This window comes from Pleurodeles waltl, chromosome 2_2 (assembly GCF_031143425.1).
Source record: "Pleurodeles waltl isolate 20211129_DDA chromosome 2_2, aPleWal1.hap1.20221129, whole genome shotgun sequence".
Taxonomy (NCBI): Eukaryota; Metazoa; Chordata; class Amphibia; order Caudata; family Salamandridae; genus Pleurodeles; species Pleurodeles waltl.
The window spans coordinates 686681816-686700243 of record NC_090439.1 but is presented as its reverse complement, the minus strand read 5'-3'; the positions used below and the strand labels follow the sequence as shown (position 1 = coordinate 686700243).

The window sequence follows — 18428 nt, the reverse complement described above, 5'->3', positions numbered from 1 at the left end:
ACTGGGACTCCCTTAAGATAACAAGCCAAGTTTGCAGCTGAGGCGTTACACGCCCCATGCAAGGACAGCTGTTTACAAATCATTGAATGGCTGAAGTTTCGCATTCACTACCGCTAAGAAAGACCTCTTTCATGACATTGGAGCATTTGTACGGGAAGGGAAGCTTTCACACCTCATGAATGTAACTATCTCCCAACTTTTCATATCTGCCTACCAGAATGTGTTTTAAGCAGGAGGTGAATTGTAGTGTGGAAATAGGCAGATTAATAACCCCATGTATTAACCACTCAGCCGATGGTATTTCAGTCACGGTAAAAGGCAACTTTTCTAATTTCTCGATGTTAAGCATAACATAAGTCGCTTCCTTTTTAGCCATTAGTTGTTGTTGTCGCGTTAGATTGAAAGAAGAAAATATCTCCCTGACACTGACGTGCTGCCATGGGACGCGACCCGCCTTCAGTGTTTGAACCCAACTACATAATGGACCTGATCTTACTCTGTCCATGGTGTAAGGAAGACATATCGGATTGTATAATGTCTATAGCAGAAGAGACAATATTATTAATGGTATATATCCGGTCGGACAAGGTGTTAATCCCATTATCCACAACAGCTAATGCCTTTTTAAAATTTTCCTGGTCTATTTGCCTTAAACGGGCTGCAGCATCTTGTTGGGAAAGTTTCCAAATCTCATTATATACTGCATATAAAAAACGCTTCTTACGTGGTGTTCTAGGGCCTGACAAGAAATCTTGTAAGTCCGTGGAGTTAGACAGGAGATTGAGGTGTTGTCTAACCGCGTTCAGTGAGGATGATTTTAGCCACTGTTGGCATAATTTTCCCACACTATATGTTGTAATTATTTCTGCATGCTCTGGTGATACATAGCGAGGGTCCTAAAACCCCTGAAGAGTTAATAAATCATTGATGACACCCATTGGTATCTATTGGCCACAATAACCACCCGCCTGGACATGTCAGTGAAGCATTAAACGTACCATTCCGGACCCATTCATCGAGCTCATCTTCAGTTGCATTCGTATATTTTTGCCATTTGTAAAATTTTGCAGGGGCAGGTATAGTAGGCATGTTTAATTCCCTAATTGTTGCTAAGCCGTTTGTTGCACTGTTTCATTTAAAAAGATCATTTGTATAGGGATGAGACATGCTCTAAATAATGTTTCCTTTCCCTTAATTTGCAAATTATTTTGTTCCCCAGATGCTTCTCAGATCAATTGTTTTGCACCAATATTCATAGCCTTCTATTGATAACCGGGGAACAAAGGATTCCAAATATATAAATTTCGTATTGGTCAATAACGTGTATATCTTTAGTGGGTGGTACCTTAAAATAATATGGCTCAGCATTCTTTTGATTGTGCCCAGAAAAATATGCAAACTTTTTAGAGTATGTTTAGGAACTCCCTTGCGGTGGAGTTGGGCAATATTCCCATTGTGTGTAATTAAATACAGTTTTGGGACTGCTCGCTCTATGTATGAAATGGTGCCCATAGTAATTATAACAAAACATATCACCATAATTTTCTTTAAATTGGTAAACATCTTTGTTTTCAAAGACAGTGTAATATTGTAAATCAGTCATCATAGAATCAACTGTTTTCACATCCCAATCATCAGAAACAATGCATGGTATCACTATATCATTCATTGATAATTTGAACACATACGGTATTTGAATAACTTCCGTGGAACCATATATATCAAACATTACTTTGTCCCAAACAATCCCATCAGGAATTGGCACTGCGGAAATGTTCACAAAGGATAAGTCTTTTCGCACTTTATGTGAAGAAAAATGTGGTTTCAAAACCTCTTCCACCAGTTTAACTGTTGATCATTCAGGTAAAAAATTACCATGTATTAACAAGAAAAAGGTCATGACAAAACCAATCCAAAGTAGAAAGGCTAGGACAGTCAAAGAGAGCCATAGATAACCAGAGGCAGTTTGTGCAAATGGCGGAGCCGTTGTTAGTGGTGGAGTTGGTGTTTCCTGCGGTGGTACACTATAGACGGCACCATCCGTTTGGCTTGAAGTCAAGTTGACTTGGTCAAATGTTTCTAAATTAGTTGACGTTAGTGGAACTAATGCAAGATCATCTTCCACCCTCCCCCTGCTCGGAGAGGTGTCGGTGTTGGTGTAAACAACTTGTAGAGGAACTTCTTCGCCAGTAGTGAGAGGGATTCGGGAACTACTGGATGTTCCTCTTGGTCGACTGTGCAGGATCGGCCACATGGTGTAGTTTGACATTGTCAATAGAGACAAAACGATTTTCTTTGGCACCTACCAACCCTGGTAGAATAACAGTTCTGGTACCGTGTATCCCTAGTACAGGGACTGGTGCTCGATAAGAAGGGACAAATTCCTTTTTCACTGTGACTTTTTCACGTACAAGATCCCCTACTCTCGGAATCCATCCGGTAGATGTTACAGGCACATCCTTAATTCCTGTGGAGGCTGCACTTTTGAAAGAATTATCATCACGGAACTGTTGCAATTCCTGTAAGACAGTGACACGTTCATTTATGTCAAAAGGTGTTTCTGCTGCCTCCACGCCAGGACCATCAAGATCCGGGACATACATTTGAGTTCCGAACAGGCACTCATATGAAGTACGACCCCCCCAGGGACCTTCTAGGCAGATTATTTAGTGCTCTCTGGACTCCATACATGTGATTACGCCAACTATGACCCGTACCTAAGACCCTGACTGTTAAAGATTGCTTTAAATCACGGTTTAATCGCTCCACAACACTATTTCCCTCAGGATGGAATAGAGACTAGTACTGGAGTTGGACCCCCAGCGAAGCCATGGTGTCCCTGAATGCCCTTGAGGTGAAAGCAGGGCCCTGGTCCGCATGGAAAGCCGCAACTGCATATGCACCGATAAAGACTCGCAAATCTTTAATAAAAGTCTGAGCGTCAGCCGAGCGTTGGAGCATGAATCAGCAGCTACTAAAATTATTTGTATGCACTATCAGGTGTTAAGGGACCACAGTGGTCCAAGTACACAAATTGTAATGGTTTGTTTGAAATTAAGAGGGTTGTCTGCGGCGGGCGCTTGGTAGGGAAAACTTTGATTTGTTGACAGATGTCACAACAGAGGACATACTGCTCAGTCTCTTTGTGCAGACCTGGCCACCAGTAACAGGCCTGCAAGATCGAAATTGTAGCCACCACACCAGCATGGGCAGATGCCACCCCTGCATGCACTGCTTTAATCAATTGTGGTCTTATGTCTTTGTTAGGGATGTCTCGTACACCTATGCCTGGTATCTTAACTTCAGCGTTCAGCATACTTCCCATACGGTAATGATATTTGTTAGGAAATCCTTTGGGATGGGGCGTACCATCAGCCGTAGCTTTCACGGCAGCCCAAATGTCTGCGTCCGGTTTGGAACTCGAGCGAGTCACTGCAGCTGCAGTGGCTACTGCCACTGCTGACTTTGCGGCTTCATTAGCCAATGTATTTCCAGCAACATGTATTCCAACGCGCTGGTGTCCAAGTGTGTGTACAACATGGACATTCGGTAGCGTCTCTTTCAGGTCAGCTACTTTCCCCCACAGTAGTCTGTGTTTAATGGTGTTGCCTTTGGAATCTCTGAACCCATTCTGGTGCCAATAATGCAGGCATTCATTAAAGGACTAGACACAGTAATATGAATCACAAACAATCAGCGTAGGCTGTGCCGGATCCGTGTGTTCCAGTGCCATCAGCAGAGCTTTTAACTCAGCCAATTGTGCTGTACAATCCCCTAGGGTTTGTGTAAAAGTATGTAGAGGACAAAATTTATCGCTCTCCATATAGCTACTTACGACTGCGCAAGAAGCAGAATATTGATGTTTAGTTCCAATTGCAGGTTGTGCAGAGCTATTGGTGTACATGATTCTATGATATTGATCAATAGGCAAAGTATTTGCTGGAACTGGATATTCTATTTCATATTGTAGAAATTCCTGAGTTTGTAGCTTTGGGTCAAAAATGTAGTCTACATCAGTGGCTGTCAAAGACGAAGCCCATTGTATCCAAAGTGGATGTAATGCTTTTGCGTTTGGAACCCTAGCTTTTGTAACAGCCTCTAGGTCTGAGATAGGAGAAACGACAATAATGTGTTTTCCTTGGGCAAGAGGTCTTTCTTTAATGACAGCCATCTATACAGCAGTGAGAATTTTCTCTGTGGGAGCAAAGCGTTGTTCTGCTAATGAATACAAATGCGATTTGTATGCTATCGGGACTGTCTCACCTTCATTAAATGTCACAACATAGGTGAAACCGATGGCCCCAGCTATTACTCTGATGACCAAATGTGTTTTGTTGTCCCTTGTATGTAAATTTGCTGCCAGCATGTCTGTCTGCAACTCTCGAAGAATGCGTGTATGTTCAATCGTCCAGAATTTACCTGAAAAATCTGGACGTATCAAGTCATATAAAGGTTTTATGTATGTAGCATAATCTGGAATGTAAATTCTGCCAAAATTTAAGAAACCCAATAATGATTGATCGTATTTGGTGGTTGTAACTGTGCGCATTTCTCTAAGAATTGTGGCGCTAGGCTCTTCCCTTCACTTCACAGCTCATATCCTAGTAACAGGACGCTGAGGAAGGCTATTTTTGTTTTTTGAAGTTAAATTTGTAGCCAAATTCGGCGAACCCTACAACAATGCAGGCTACCCGTCTTAAATGTTGTATTAGTTCATCATCCGTGAGATATATATCATCCACATAGGACAATGCTTCAGGGTCAATCTTGTGCAATATAGCAGTGACACGAGCTGCGAACAGTCCTGGGCTGTTCTTATACCCCTGAGGTAAACAACAGAATTTTTTCTGGGAGCCTAGTGCACTGAAACTAGTTAAGTCTCTACTCTCAGGCGCTATATTCTGGCAAAAAAAAACCATTGGAAATGTGTAGTGTTGTTTTGTTGTTTTTTACCCACTATGTTGCTCATTAGTACTGTGCTATGTGAATTTTGAATAGCATAGGTATGTGTATGACTGTTTAAATGTCTGTAGTATAAGACTATTCTGTATGAATGGTCTGGTTTAGCCACGGGGAATAGTGGGTTGGTTATTCATTGGTGAGACACAGGGTTCAATCGCACCCTGGTACTCTAATTGCATTAGTATTTCTCTCACTGGTGCTTTTGCTTCTTGTTTTAAAGGATACTGCGGTTGTGGCTGAGGTTCACTTTTAATTGGAATTACATGGTAGGGGGATTCTCTATCCTATCCTATGTGATTTATGTATAATACAGGTGCTTGTGCTAAAGCCCATTCAATGGAATAGGATTCAGCAAGTTCCTCTGGAACAAGGGGCGAGAAGGAAGGCTTGATGACATCTTCTCCATATGGGCAGGTACGGATAAAGTCAGGCGGCCAATCTTGTTCGGCCAACAAGACATCATATACTTTTACTATGCGATCCCAAAAGATTGCGTCTATTGTGCGTTCCATGTCTCCTTCTAACTGTAGCGTTACTTTGTACACCCTGTCAGGCGTGGAGACGCGCATGTCCGCAGTTTCTACTTGTATAAAGTCATCAGTTGCTTTCACCTCCAGATGCTCTAGAAGATTCCGGCGATCTATTGTGACCTCTGCCGCGCTGTCTAGCAAGGCTAGAGCCAAATTCTTGTTCTTCAAGAGGACCCTCTTCCTGTGTGGCATGTCGAACTGCGACTGCTGCCACTTTTTTCCTTTTTAAATTGTTGTTTTTGTCGGGCGGGTTTCTCTTCCTTTTTAACAGAAACTCCGAAGAGCGTTGTGATTCCTGTCTCGGTTTCACGTGCTCTGTTCTTCGCTCTGATCGCCCACCTCTCTCATTTCTTTTTTCAGATGAGTCCTGAAAGGAACGAGATTGGTGTGTATCAGTATATTGATATCTATCAGGCGTTTTTGTATTATCTCTGTTTCTGAGATTATACCTATTTTGTGGGGTCTCCTTACGCGGAGATTCTCCCCTCTCTTTCTTAGGAGTTTGTTGCTTTTTATCCCAGCGTTTCTTATTACCCTCAGGTGCTTGCTTGGTGGTAACTTTGTTTGAATCACCCTGAAATGTAGGTTTTTGTGGTCTGGCCCCTAAGCTATCTCGACCAATACTTGAATAGGTCTCCCCTATTATTTTAGGCAGCTCTCATTCTTGATCCTGCTGTGGAACGTCACGAAGCTGCATGCGCACTGCAAGTGCGACTGCTTCCCCTTTAAGATTACTTAAAATCATTGAGAACACTGTAGCAAAATTGCCCATCAATTGCATCCCTAAATCCAGGGCTGGGGCAGCCCCATATTCATCTTGAATTTGTTTCAGCACTTCCGGTAAATTGGCAAGTGTCGGTGTAGCGTGTGCGGTGGTGTAGAGTGCGGCAAATACCGTGCCCCAAGTATTACAGTTTTCTACTGTAGGGACCATCCCAAAGGGCAAGCACATCGTTAGTATTCTATGTTTATCCTGAGATCTGGTATGGGCAAACACTGCCTCCTGCGTATTAATTTTTTATGCTAACCAAAATGGAGTTTCTTCTCATTTGGCAGGTACTTTACCCACAATCGAATGTACAGTCGCGGGATTTATACCTGGCGTTACTGCATGTGGATGTGCTGGAGCAACACGCGCTGGGTTGTTTTTAGTGTTTGCATCACAAATTGTACTAGTCGTCTATATATTGCTATTAATTGAATATATAAGCGACGAACCTCAGCTACTGCTAAATTTACTTAGTGGGCCTAACCTTACTGGTAATATTGTGTGGGGTAGGGCGCCATCAAGCCAGTTATTATGTTCTTGATAAGATAGAGGTATCTCTAAATATGCATATGCTCTGTTTTGTCCAGGCGCATTTGCAGGTGTATATTGGTGAAATGTATTTGTGTTCCCATCCACTGCCGGAAATGTGACCCAAGAGTAGAAAAGTTCTGTTCTATAAGCTGCATGGGCATCCACCACGAATGTGACTGGAGCTCCCTCGGCCGTTAGGCCATTTGCTAGTAAATGTGCTGTGAGAGGTTATCTCATATTAACAGCTATTTGTACCTGTTAGGGATTCGCCATGATAGTAACACTATGAGTTCAGAGAAGGCACACCAAAATGGGGTTTCCTTTTAGAGTCCAAGCTTGAACAACCGCCAGTTGTAGCAGGATTACCTACACAGCTGTGGTGGAAATCCTCAGCACCACGGACGTCTCCGCATACGACATTGAGGTGTCATTATATACAATGAGACGGAGATACTTTGGAGGACCCGTAAATTAGAGCCTGACCAAACGTTGGCAGCGCCATGTGGCGTAGGCTCTCATTATTCTAATGAAACTACTGGATTTTGAGCAGCAAGATCGTCCACTGCGTAGGAGACTGAGTCTGACCACTATGGGTGACACCTGTCGCTCTAAATCCGGGTTTTGCTCCGGCTAACTAGCAGTGCCTCATCTCTACCAAAAGATAGGGATGAATGGGCAGCCAAGCGCATGACATATTAGGCTTCTCAGGGAAGTCGTGGTCGCTCAGGTCGCGTCCGGTTCTCTCATTCACAATTCGGTCTCATACATAAATGACAGACAGAAGCAGTATATGTTCTAATAATGGTTTAATAAAACGACTGCATCTTAGATAGCAAAGCATGAGCTGCAATAACCAGGACAACACAACATGACAATATTAAAATGGTGACTAGGAGAGTGAAGCACCAGAAAAACGCTATCATATTGTCACTAGAAGGTTATGGATTATTTCCTTTCTAAATCATAATCTGAGCACAACATGTTAATCTCTAATTCTGCCTTTCAGGTTTCCCCGGGAGGACATCGACTCTCATACCTGAGCAAAGGCCTGTAGTCTGCGTTAGCATCTGCAGCGAAGCAGTCAGCATACAGTCGTGGTCCCCTGGCTGGAATCTCCCTCTTAACGTGTAATGGGACTAGAAAGTGTTTTTATAATAACACAGCTGATATTCTAAGAAAATGTCCCTACGTAAGGATGTGTATTTTCTACGAATGTTGGAGACTAAACTTCTACCACGTTCACCGGCAATGTACCAAACTGTAGCCTAGACTGAAGCACAAAGTGATCAAGAATGTCTTGTTTGAGAACACAGTGCTGGGCTAAGCAAAAACAGTTAGATAGATGAAAATAAAACAAGACCGTAAAACTGGTTATTGTAAAAATAACAATGCAAAGCCGAATAAAATATATCTAGGTCTGAGTGCACAGCGGCCTAGTGTGTTAAACTAACGTGCATGGAGTTATAACTAAAATGGCTACACAACACAACTTTCTATTGATCGGTGCATACTATACCTCCATGTGGACAGTTAGCTGGGGTACACCAGTTGGAAACGTACATTGGCATTCCTTTCTGGTTTTACATTTTCACTCCGCAGGATAGTTTCCGTGGGTTTTTGTTGGATTTTTCTTCAATCTTTCTTCCTTGTTAGGCTCAGGCATAATGTGCCAAAAATCAAAAGTTCTTGTGTGTGCATCGCCACAGTTGGCAAAAACATTTTGTAAGTGTCTTCCTTACAGAGCAACCATCTGTTTGCATGAAGTTTCTTAAGATCCATAAGATAAGAGACCAAACTTAGCATGATGTTATTGTAAACAAGAGGTATCCAGTATTGAGACTCAAGAGCTGTATTTGGCATGAGCCCATCTTCTTTGGCATGAGCCAATCGTGGAGCAAGCAAGGTATGCTATTCAGGGTTTCTCCCATGTGCCAGTCACCCACCCTGGAGAACTGCTCAGTATGTTAGTAACCATGATGGGAGTGAAAACACTGGGTAGCATGACCATTTTTCCTTGGAACCTGACAACTTTTCCTAGGTCAAAATGGTAGTCATGGTCCAAGGAAGGGTTGATAGGCACCCATGAGCTGAAAGAGATTTTCTGATGGATACAAATAACCTGTGGATTCCTCACCTTATGAATTCACCCTTGTGCCAGCATCCGATGGAAAATCTTCTTCCCAGCTCTCTACGTCGACGAGGACGTCACAATTGCACAGCTCCATGCTTCTCCGTCTGACTTCACTGTACCAATAAGAGATCCTCGCCGGCGTGCTGACGTCAGTTCCCTTTTTTCCGTGCCTTCGACGCTAACGGTTTTCTCCTAGCTCTCGCTTCTGTTGGAGGTTTCCTCTTTTTGCTCTTTGTAGTTACAATGTCTCCCCCGAGGAAGTCCGGTTTCAAGCATTGCAGAGAGTGTGGCAGTCGCATGTCGGTCACTGACCCTCATGGCGATTGTCTTTGGTGCCTTAGCTCTAAGCATGACGTCGAGGAGTGTGCCTCTTGCATGAATCCAAAGGCTTTAAAGGAAAGGGAGGCCAAACTCTTTTTGGCAAAAGCGAAGAAGGGTCATAGGAGCCATAGCAGATCCTCTTCCCACGCTTCTTCAAAGAAGCATAAGAAACGGCGCCGTTCGTCTCTGAGCCGATCAAGGTCTCCATCTCGTCGGCGCCGTGGGACGTGGGAGGTGAGTCCGACAGTGACTCCGCAACCCCAGAGTCCTGAGGCTTCTCCGGTGCCATCCGTTTTTGAGGTCGTGGCACCTCAGGACAGTCCTCCGTTTTCACCTGCTGCTCAGGAGTCAGATGGTCAGCGAGTACAGGTGCAACAAGACCAGCTGGATCCTGCCTTCTCGGCTCCGGGAGCGGATCCAGCGGCATTTTTGAATGCCATGTTTACTATGTTCAACGCCATGGCCCCTGCTGGTGCATCGGCTGGTCCCACGGGTCCATTGGCATTTTATTTGGGAACCCGGCTCCATACAAGGCAGACGTTTATGCCGTTCTATCCGGCTGAGGGTACCGGACCGGCGCCGATGACATCCCCTCGAGGTCCTGTGAATCCCATGACGTCGCCAACTACATCTATGGCGCCGATATCATCACCGCGTCAGCCGGCGCCGATGGTAGAGTCACATGCATCTTCGGTGCCATTAGGATCCGTGCCGGTGCCGGACCCAGGTGATGGATTCCAGCAGAGTCAACTCTCCTCTCCGTAGCCTCGTCAGGTGTTGAAGCCGGTGTCTTCGACGTCGCCAAATTTCATGTCGACGCCGAGGTTGGAGGCTCGTTTGAGGTCTCTTGGAAGAGGTGGAATATCAAAGGCAGTCGGAGGAAGGAGAGATTGTCGAGCCCTTGGGAGAGTATCAGGGCTTGGAGTCAGCCAGTGGGCTGGATACTTCCCCGGAATGGGACTTGTCTTCACTGGGGGAATTTACGGAGGAGGCAGCTTCATTTCACACGGTAATCAGGAAGGCAGCTGACTTTTTAGAACTTCCATTGTCTGCTGCAGAAGTTAAAATGAACATATTAACAGAAGTGCTGCATCCTTCTTCGGCTTCTGCAGACCCTTTGCTTCCTTTCGATGAGGCTCTTACAGAACCCATTTTAGAACTGTGGAGGAAGCCGGTTTCGTCTCCTGCGGTGAATAGAGCTGTGACAAGAAGATATAGAGTGGCGCCTGGTGATCTGGCATTTTTGTTGCGACATCCTACCCCGGAGAGTTTGGTAGTCCAGGCCTCTTGCTCTACAAGGTCTGCTCCTGGCTCTTTCCCTGTGATTCCATCTGACAGGGAATCCAAGCAGATGGAGCAACCAGCAAAGAATCCTTTTCTTCTTGCAGCATGGCTCTCAAGGCTGCAAACGCTACCTTTGTGCTGGGTAGATATGTCCACGCCCTCATGGATTCTGCGAAAGCCATGTTTCCTGATCTGCCGCAAGATATACAGAGGCCTTTTGGGGAACTCCTGTCTGATGCGCAGGCTGCTGCGAAGCAGATAATTCAGTCTGGCCTGGACTCTACGTACTCGGTGGCCAGGGCAATGGATATATCTATTGCTACCAGGAGGCACGCTTGGTTAAGGTCCTCTGGATTTTCTTCAGATGTACAGACCACCTTGTTGGATTTGCCATTTGATGGGGAAAAGCTGTTTGGAGATAAAGTGGACTCTGCCCTAGAGCGCTGTAAAGACAGCGGGGCCACGGCGAAGTCTTTAGGATTGCAAGCCTCCTCTGCTACCCCTTTTAGGTCCTTTTGTAGGTTCAGGGGGTTTGGACGTGGGTCAGTTTATCGAGGGAGACCCCAGTCCTCGGTCCAGCAGACTACCAGCCTGCCATATCGGTCCTTTAGAGGGCGGGGGAGGGTTAGAACGAGAGGGGCCACCCAGCAGCACCCTACGTCATCCTCTTCCTCTGGAGGACAACAGCAAGGGAAGCAGCCCTAGTTTTCTCCCCTTTGTCGACCATACTTCTCCTGTAGGGGTAAGATTACGTCTTTTTTTTCCACGAGTGGGAGTTAGTTACATCAGACTCATGGGTGCTAAACATTGTGAGAAAAGGATATGCTCTCCCTTTTCAGGAGTTTCCTCCTCCCATCCCCCCCGTCCCTCGTTTTGTTCAGAAGACCATCTCCTGCTGTTGCAACAGGAAGTTCAGACCCTGTTATCAAAAGGTGCGGTGGAGTTGGTTCCAGAGCAGGAAAGGGGTCAGGGTTGTTATTCAAGATATTTCCTGATCCCCAAGAAGGACGGTCGTTTGAGACCAATCCTAGACCTGAGGATTTTGAATTGGTTCCTCAAACAGGAGAAATTCAAGATGCTGACTCTAGCGCAGGTACTTCTGAACAAAGAGGATTGGATGGTGTCTATCGACTTGCAGGATGCGCACTTTCATATCCCTATACTCAAGTCGCACAGGAAGTATCTCCGGTTTGTGGTGGGATTGCAACACTACCAGTTTGTGGTCCTCCCGTTTGGTCTTACTTCAGCAGCTCGAATCTTCACATAGGTGATGGCAGTGGTGGCAGAAAGTCTCAGAAGGGAAGGGATATCGGTATTCCCTTACCTGGACGATTGGTTGATCAAAGCCAAGTCTCCAGAGCTTGTGTTGCGTCACTTGCGGATGACAACTCAGTAGTTGTTCAGGCTGTTTTTTTTTATCAATGTACCCAAATCTCACCCGGAGCCCTCTCAATGTCTCCTGTTCATAGGGGCAGTGCTGGACACAACATTGAGTCGGGGCTATCCTCCGCCTCAGCGGCTCCAGGATATTCAGGCGTTGATTCCAATGTTTCAAAATGGAGCGGTTGTTCCAGTCCTCAAGGTCTTATGCCTGCTCGGTCTGTTCGCTTCTTGCATTCTGTTGGTCACTCATGCACATTGGTACATGAGGGCTTTCCAGTGGTGCCTCCGCAGGCAGTGGTTTCAACACATAGGGTATCTCGAGGAGTCAATAACGATCTCCAGAGACGCTGCCGCGGATCTACTATGGTGGGCTGTGGACAGCAACCTTTCGCAAGGGAGGCCGTTTTCACTGCCGCCGCCGGTGTCCACGGTCATGACTGATGATTCCACTCTAGGGGACCTGGAGATCAAAGGTCGTTGGTCTCCAGTGGAACAGACTTTTCATATCAATCTGTTGGACATGCGGGCGATACGCTTGGCTCTCAAGGCCTTACTCCCATCCTTTCATGGTCAGTCAGTTCAGGTCCGGACGGACAACACTACCGCGATGTGGTATATAAACAAGCAGGGAGGAGTAGGGTCGTATCTTCTCTGCAGAGAAGCTCTACGTCTCTGGTCCTGGCTTCAGGATCATCGGATTTGCTTGATAGCAAATCATCTGGTCGGGGGCTCAACGTGCATGCGGACTCTCTCAGTCGGGTCCTTTCGGCCGATCACGAGTGGCATCTCCATCCGGATCTGGTACTGCACATTTTTCGGATGTGGGGTACACTGGTGATAAATCTGTTTGCCACTCGGGAGCATGCACACTGCCCGTCATTCTGCAGCATCCAGTATCCGGTACAAGGAGCTTTGGGGGATGTGTTTCAGATCTCTTGGTGCAACCAGTTGCTTTACGCGTTTCCTCCCATACCCTTGATTCCTCGGGTGCTGAGGAAGATTCGCCAAAATCGGGCTCAGATTATTTTAATAGCCCCGGATTGGCCAAGAAGGGTGTGGTACACGGACCTTCTCCAACTCTCGCTGTGCCCTCCGCTCCGTCTCCCTCTCAGGGCAGACCTCCTCTCGAGGTCGCTGGGGCAGGTTCTACATCCCCACCTCTAGGGCCTGCACCTTCATGCCTGGAGATTGAACGGGGCAACCTGAGTTCCTTTTCTCTCCCACCAGATGTAGTGGATGTTATTTTATCGGCCAGGCGACACTCCACCAGCGGAACACCCCTTCCTATTTGCAAGTCGCATTCCCATTTTGCGAGTCAGTAAACAGGTTACCGACTCGCAAAATGGGAATGAGCATCGTGATGCGCGTTTTGCATGTTCGCTGTTTGCACCATGCAAAACGCTTCCTACATCTGGCCCTTAGTGCTTAAGACAGTTTTTCTTGTTGACATGACCTCAGCTGGTCAGGTTAGTTAGCTCCAAGCTCTTTCTGTAAAACCCCCCTTTACCTTGTTTTTCCCAGATAAAGTGGTGTTGAAAACCAGGGCGGCTTTCCTGCCAAAAGTTGTCACTCCTTTTCATATAGGGCAGACTATTACCCTTCCTCCTTTCTACCCTCCTCCTCACCCCTCGAAGGAGGAAGAAAGGCTTCACAGGTTGGACCCTAAAAGGGCGCTTAGTTTCTACATTGAAAGGATGAAGTACTTTCACCTGGAAGATCAGCTGTTTCTGGGGTACGTTGGACAGAGGAAGGGCAGATCAGTCCATAAAAGAACTATCTCCAGGTGGGTTATCCTTTGTATCAAGATCTGCTACTCATTGATGAAAAAGGTTCTCCCTGAAGGTATCAGAGCCCACTCCACCAGGGCTAAGTCTGCTACTTCGGCCCTGGCAAGGGGGGTTCCAGTGGTCGATATTTGCAAGGCGGCAACTTGGGCGTCCCTCCATACCTTTGCAAAGCATTACTGCTTGGACTCTAAGGTTCAGAGGGACGGCCATTTTGCACGATCTGTCTTACAGGATTTCTTGGTGCAATCAGACAGGCACCCACCTCCGAGTGCGGTACTGCTTTGGGACTCTATTCATAAGGTGAGGAATCCACAGGTAGTTTGTGTCCATCAGAAGAACAAGTTACTTACCTTCAGTAACGCTTTTTCTGGTGGATACAATAGCTACCTGTGAATTCCTTACAGTCCCACCCGCCTCCCCCATTGCCTTTCTGATTGCACTTCGATTTGGGGTTGTATAAATGTATGTATAAATTGATACTTTTCCTGTATATGTATAAATGATGGTTTTGATTATGTTGCATCATGAAGGCTTTATGTATATATGTAGTTATTGGAGTCATTGTGGACTCTGTTCTCACCTGTTCGCCTCAAAGGCACGTAAAAAATGGGTGAAACTGATGTCAGCATGCCGGCGACGACTTCTTATTGGCACAGTGACGTCGCGTGGAGCCGTGCAATTGTGATGTCCTCGTCAACGTGGAGAGCTGGGAAGAAGATTTTCCGTTGGATGCTGGCACAAGGGTGAATTCAGAAGGTGAGGAATCTACAGGTAGCTATTGTATCCACCAGAAAAAGCGTTACTGACGGTAAGTAACTTGTTCTTTGGGAGCACAACGGCCGTAGTCAGAGGAATATCGCTCTAGGTGTTATGTTATTAAAAAGATAGAGGGGCCTGTGCAAAAATAATTCTCATTAGTGTTACTTACCCCACTGATGACAGAGGGAGAGCAATCCAGGGTTCTACCTCGGTTTACAGTTTAGAGATGACTGGTCTGTCGTAATCCCGCATTATTCTATCTTTTTCTTTTTTGGATCATTATGACCAGGAATTAACTGAATATTCTGCTCACTTTATTCATTCTTGATAGATATTTCCACTGTGGATAGGGTGAGTGGGAAAATCACCAAACCATTCCTCAAATATCTTACTTCCTGCTTCGATTTGGGGAACCAGAGTTTTGCCTTTGCCTTAATATCTACTTACTAGAGCTTGTGAACTATGGCCAATCTGTCTCCTAAATAACTTTCTCCGCCTAGATCTGTGTTCTCGAATATAGAATCCTATCTGGCCCTTAAAATCTTACTGCGGGCTTCAGTTTAGATTTAATGTATCAACTTATTTCAGACTTTGTATGGTTCTCTCAGCCATTGTCCCCATCACCAAAATCTGTCTTCAAACATTTGGGGTCTGATAAAGTCACAATAATACGTTTTCAGTGGTAACATTGTAAGTCTGTGTTGTCTTACATTTAAAATCCTTAGGGTTATTGCTAATGCAACCCAACAATTCACTGGGTCTGCAAACATCTTGCAATGTTCTCCCATACTCTATAACATTTCACGTCATGATAAGCATAGTATACAATCATGTATACATTCTGTTAAATCGGCTATCAGATATAAATGTATAAAAACTAAAGCTTAATTTTTGCTGTTTTGCTTGTGCGTACAGCTTGATACAATTGAATGTACATTTGCAATCTGCCTGTGTCCCTAATATTGCATTTTAATTGATGGTGTAGGCCTGTGTATAAACGTTTTGAATCAAAAGTATTTCATTTTAACCATATTCCTTCATGAAAGTGAACAAAACGGATTAGTCAACCTCTGAATGGCATATGTTATGATAAAACCTGTTACTCTGAGTGGTGTCTTCACATTGATGTGTGTACTCTTAGCGTTTCTGTGGACACATCCCACCACATTCCATGTTACTTGGAATGCAGAAGAGGACTCATCTCCTCCTGAACATCTCCTCAAATATGAATTATTATTGCATAAAACTTCTGATGGCTACACTGTTCTCACCTCTGGTTTTACTGATTGAACACTGAACCTGCTTATGTACGGCCTTGGATATTTGGTGTGAGGTGCGATTGGACCAACGAGCCTGAAGCTTCACATCTAAGGAACGGGAAATGCACAATCCATCCTAGGGACTCCTGAATCCAAAACAACATTGCTGTTTAAAGTAACCCTCTGATACACCGGATTTTGAACCAAGGCAGCCTGTGAGCCTTTTATGTAAAAACAAATCCCCTTGTTGAGGCTTCCTCTATTGAATAGGGCTACCATCCTCAAGCACCTCTACCTGGTGTGGTGAAGTGCTGAATGATGGAAGCAGACAGAGCATCTATCCCTGGTCACTATATAGTTGGGCTCATGGGAAGTGCTGATATCATTGTAGGGCTTGTCCTACACTCCCAGATTGTCTGACAAGCTGCTGCATGATGCCTGTGCCTCATGCTTACACTGTGTCGATTTCACATACCCCATTTGCAGCGGTACCATGTATTTGTAATCTATACTACATCTCAAGCAATGCTTCAGTTTCAAAATCATTGAAACCTGGATGATTAGACAAGCATTTGATGTCTACGAGATGAGAGGCTTCCGATTTGTTACTCTCACATTTGGATTAGTGCCAGGAGACCATGTGTGATAAGGCGTTCTACAACTCATGTTAACATGTTATACATAAACGGTAGCAGTGGCAGATGTGGGTTTGGTCTCACATAATCATCCCAGTTTGTAATAGGTGAGGGCTTCGACAAAATGGTAGACTTGAGAAGGAGTCTTGACTACATGCAGTATGTCAAGTTCTGGTTTGGGATGCGCAACAGACTCTGGTCTGGAATACTGACCCTTTGCCGCATTGCCACATCAGGATGTGATGGGACATCCATTGGAAGATGAGTGCGAGACTTCCTCCTGATGCACTGTGACCAATTCTCAAAATGTCTGTGATGTCATTTGACAAAAGCATTACCACCTGTCTACCAGTCAGGAATACGTATACCTTTTCTGCTTCCGCTACTATTCTTCATCCACAAGTTTTTTTTGTTTTTAAAATCCTTGGCTCTTCATAACATGAATCAACAATAACCAGTAGTCAGTGGCCATTTCTTTCTTTCTTGGGCATATCTAAATGATGATGTAGTTACAGGCATTAGCATTGTGGGTAACTGTGTCCCAGGCATCACATAGACAAACCTTGGCAAATCCGATGGGATCCAATTTTCAAAAAAGCTTAGAGACATAATCTTATTCAGAATGATTCAGGACGGATTCTATCCACACATGTAATAGGACAATGGATACAATAAAGAGTCTCAAATAATTCTAGGATTAATCTATGCAGATGACCGTGGTGTGAAGGAGTTGCATTGTGTAAATGATTTGGATACACAAGTATTGACATTTATATTCTCTTCTTTTACAGCCAGGAAAAACTATCACCATTTTGTGGAGAAAGCGGAAGAAATGAAAGCATTGATACAGAACTACAATCCAGTTTACACTGCAAGCATTTCAGTTTTCGACCAAATTTATTTTTTTGATTAAATATGCATTCAGTGATAGATTGTGACCTACTTGCACACATTCAGACAGAAAGTCAAGGTATGAGGTGACTACCTTAAGAGCGTTCACCCTCTGAAATATTACGTAAAATTAAACCCATCAAGCAACTTCGTAATTCGAACCTACATAACATTTAGGCCCTCATTCTGACCTTGGCGGGCGGCGGAGGCCGCCCGCCAAAGTCCCGCCGTCAGGTTACCGTTCCGCGGTCGAAAGACCGCGGCGGTAATTCTGACTTTCCCGCTGGGCTGGCGGGCGGTCGCCTTCAGACCGCCCGCCAGCCCAGCGGGAAAGAGGCTTCCACGATGAAGCCGGCTCGGAATCGAGCCGGCGGAGTGGAAGCTGTGCGACGGGTGCAGTTGCACCCGTCGCGTATTTCACTGTCTGCGCAGCAGACAGTGAAATACATTTAGGGGCCCTCTTACGGGGGCCCCTGCAATGCCCATGCCAGTGGCATGGGCACTGCAGGGGCCCCCAGGGGCCCCGCGACCCCCCCTACCGCCATCCGGATCCCGGCGGTCGGACCACCGGGATCTGGATGGCGGTAGGGGGGGGTCGGAATCCCCTCGGCGGCGCAGCAAGCTGCGCCGCCTTGGAGGATTCAATGGGGCGGCGGTACACTGGCGGGAGCCCGCCAGTGGTGCCGGTCCGACCGCGGCTTTACCGCCGCGGTCGGAATCCCCATTGGAGCACCGCCGGCCTGTCGGCGGTGCTCCCACGGTCCTCCGCCCTGGCGGTCTTTGACCGCCAGGGTCAGAATGACCGCCTTAGTCTGTTACTAGGTATTTGTACTGTGCTTTTCTTGCAATTACCTGAATTCATCTGGGCCTCCATTACAAGTGCCACTGTAAATCCGATCAGACCAGTCATAGAAGGTACTGGAACCATCAGAATTACAAGTCCTTAAGAACACAGACCCTGCGTATTTCACTTGAATACTTCACCTGCAGAAAGCAACCACATTCTCTGGTGGAATACTGAGTTTGAAAGAAGGATTAACCAGTAATCTGTAATTAGCGATTTTCTCCCAGTAACTCCTCATTGGTTAAGGAACCCACAGGGTCCCACTTATTATACCCGTCAACTCAGTCACCTCTCACCTGAGTCACCAACACCAGTGCATAGAATGATCAGTTCTAAAAGATA

General features: G+C 45.6%; 1 protein-coding gene across 1 annotated transcript in view; it reads left to right on the top strand.

Moving 5' to 3' along the window:
• The window catches only part of GGH (gamma-glutamyl hydrolase), a 168688-nt gene extending 151201 nt beyond the window's left edge, over window positions 1-17487 (top strand). The window contains exon 9 of the mRNA XM_069220248.1: window positions 17143-17487. Within this exon, the coding sequence (XP_069076349.1) occupies window positions 17143-17264 (122 nt within the window). The 3' untranslated portion in view covers window positions 17265-17487. The remainder of the gene's footprint in view (window positions 1-17142) is intronic.
• The last annotated feature ends 941 nt before the right edge of the window (window positions 17488-18428 follow it).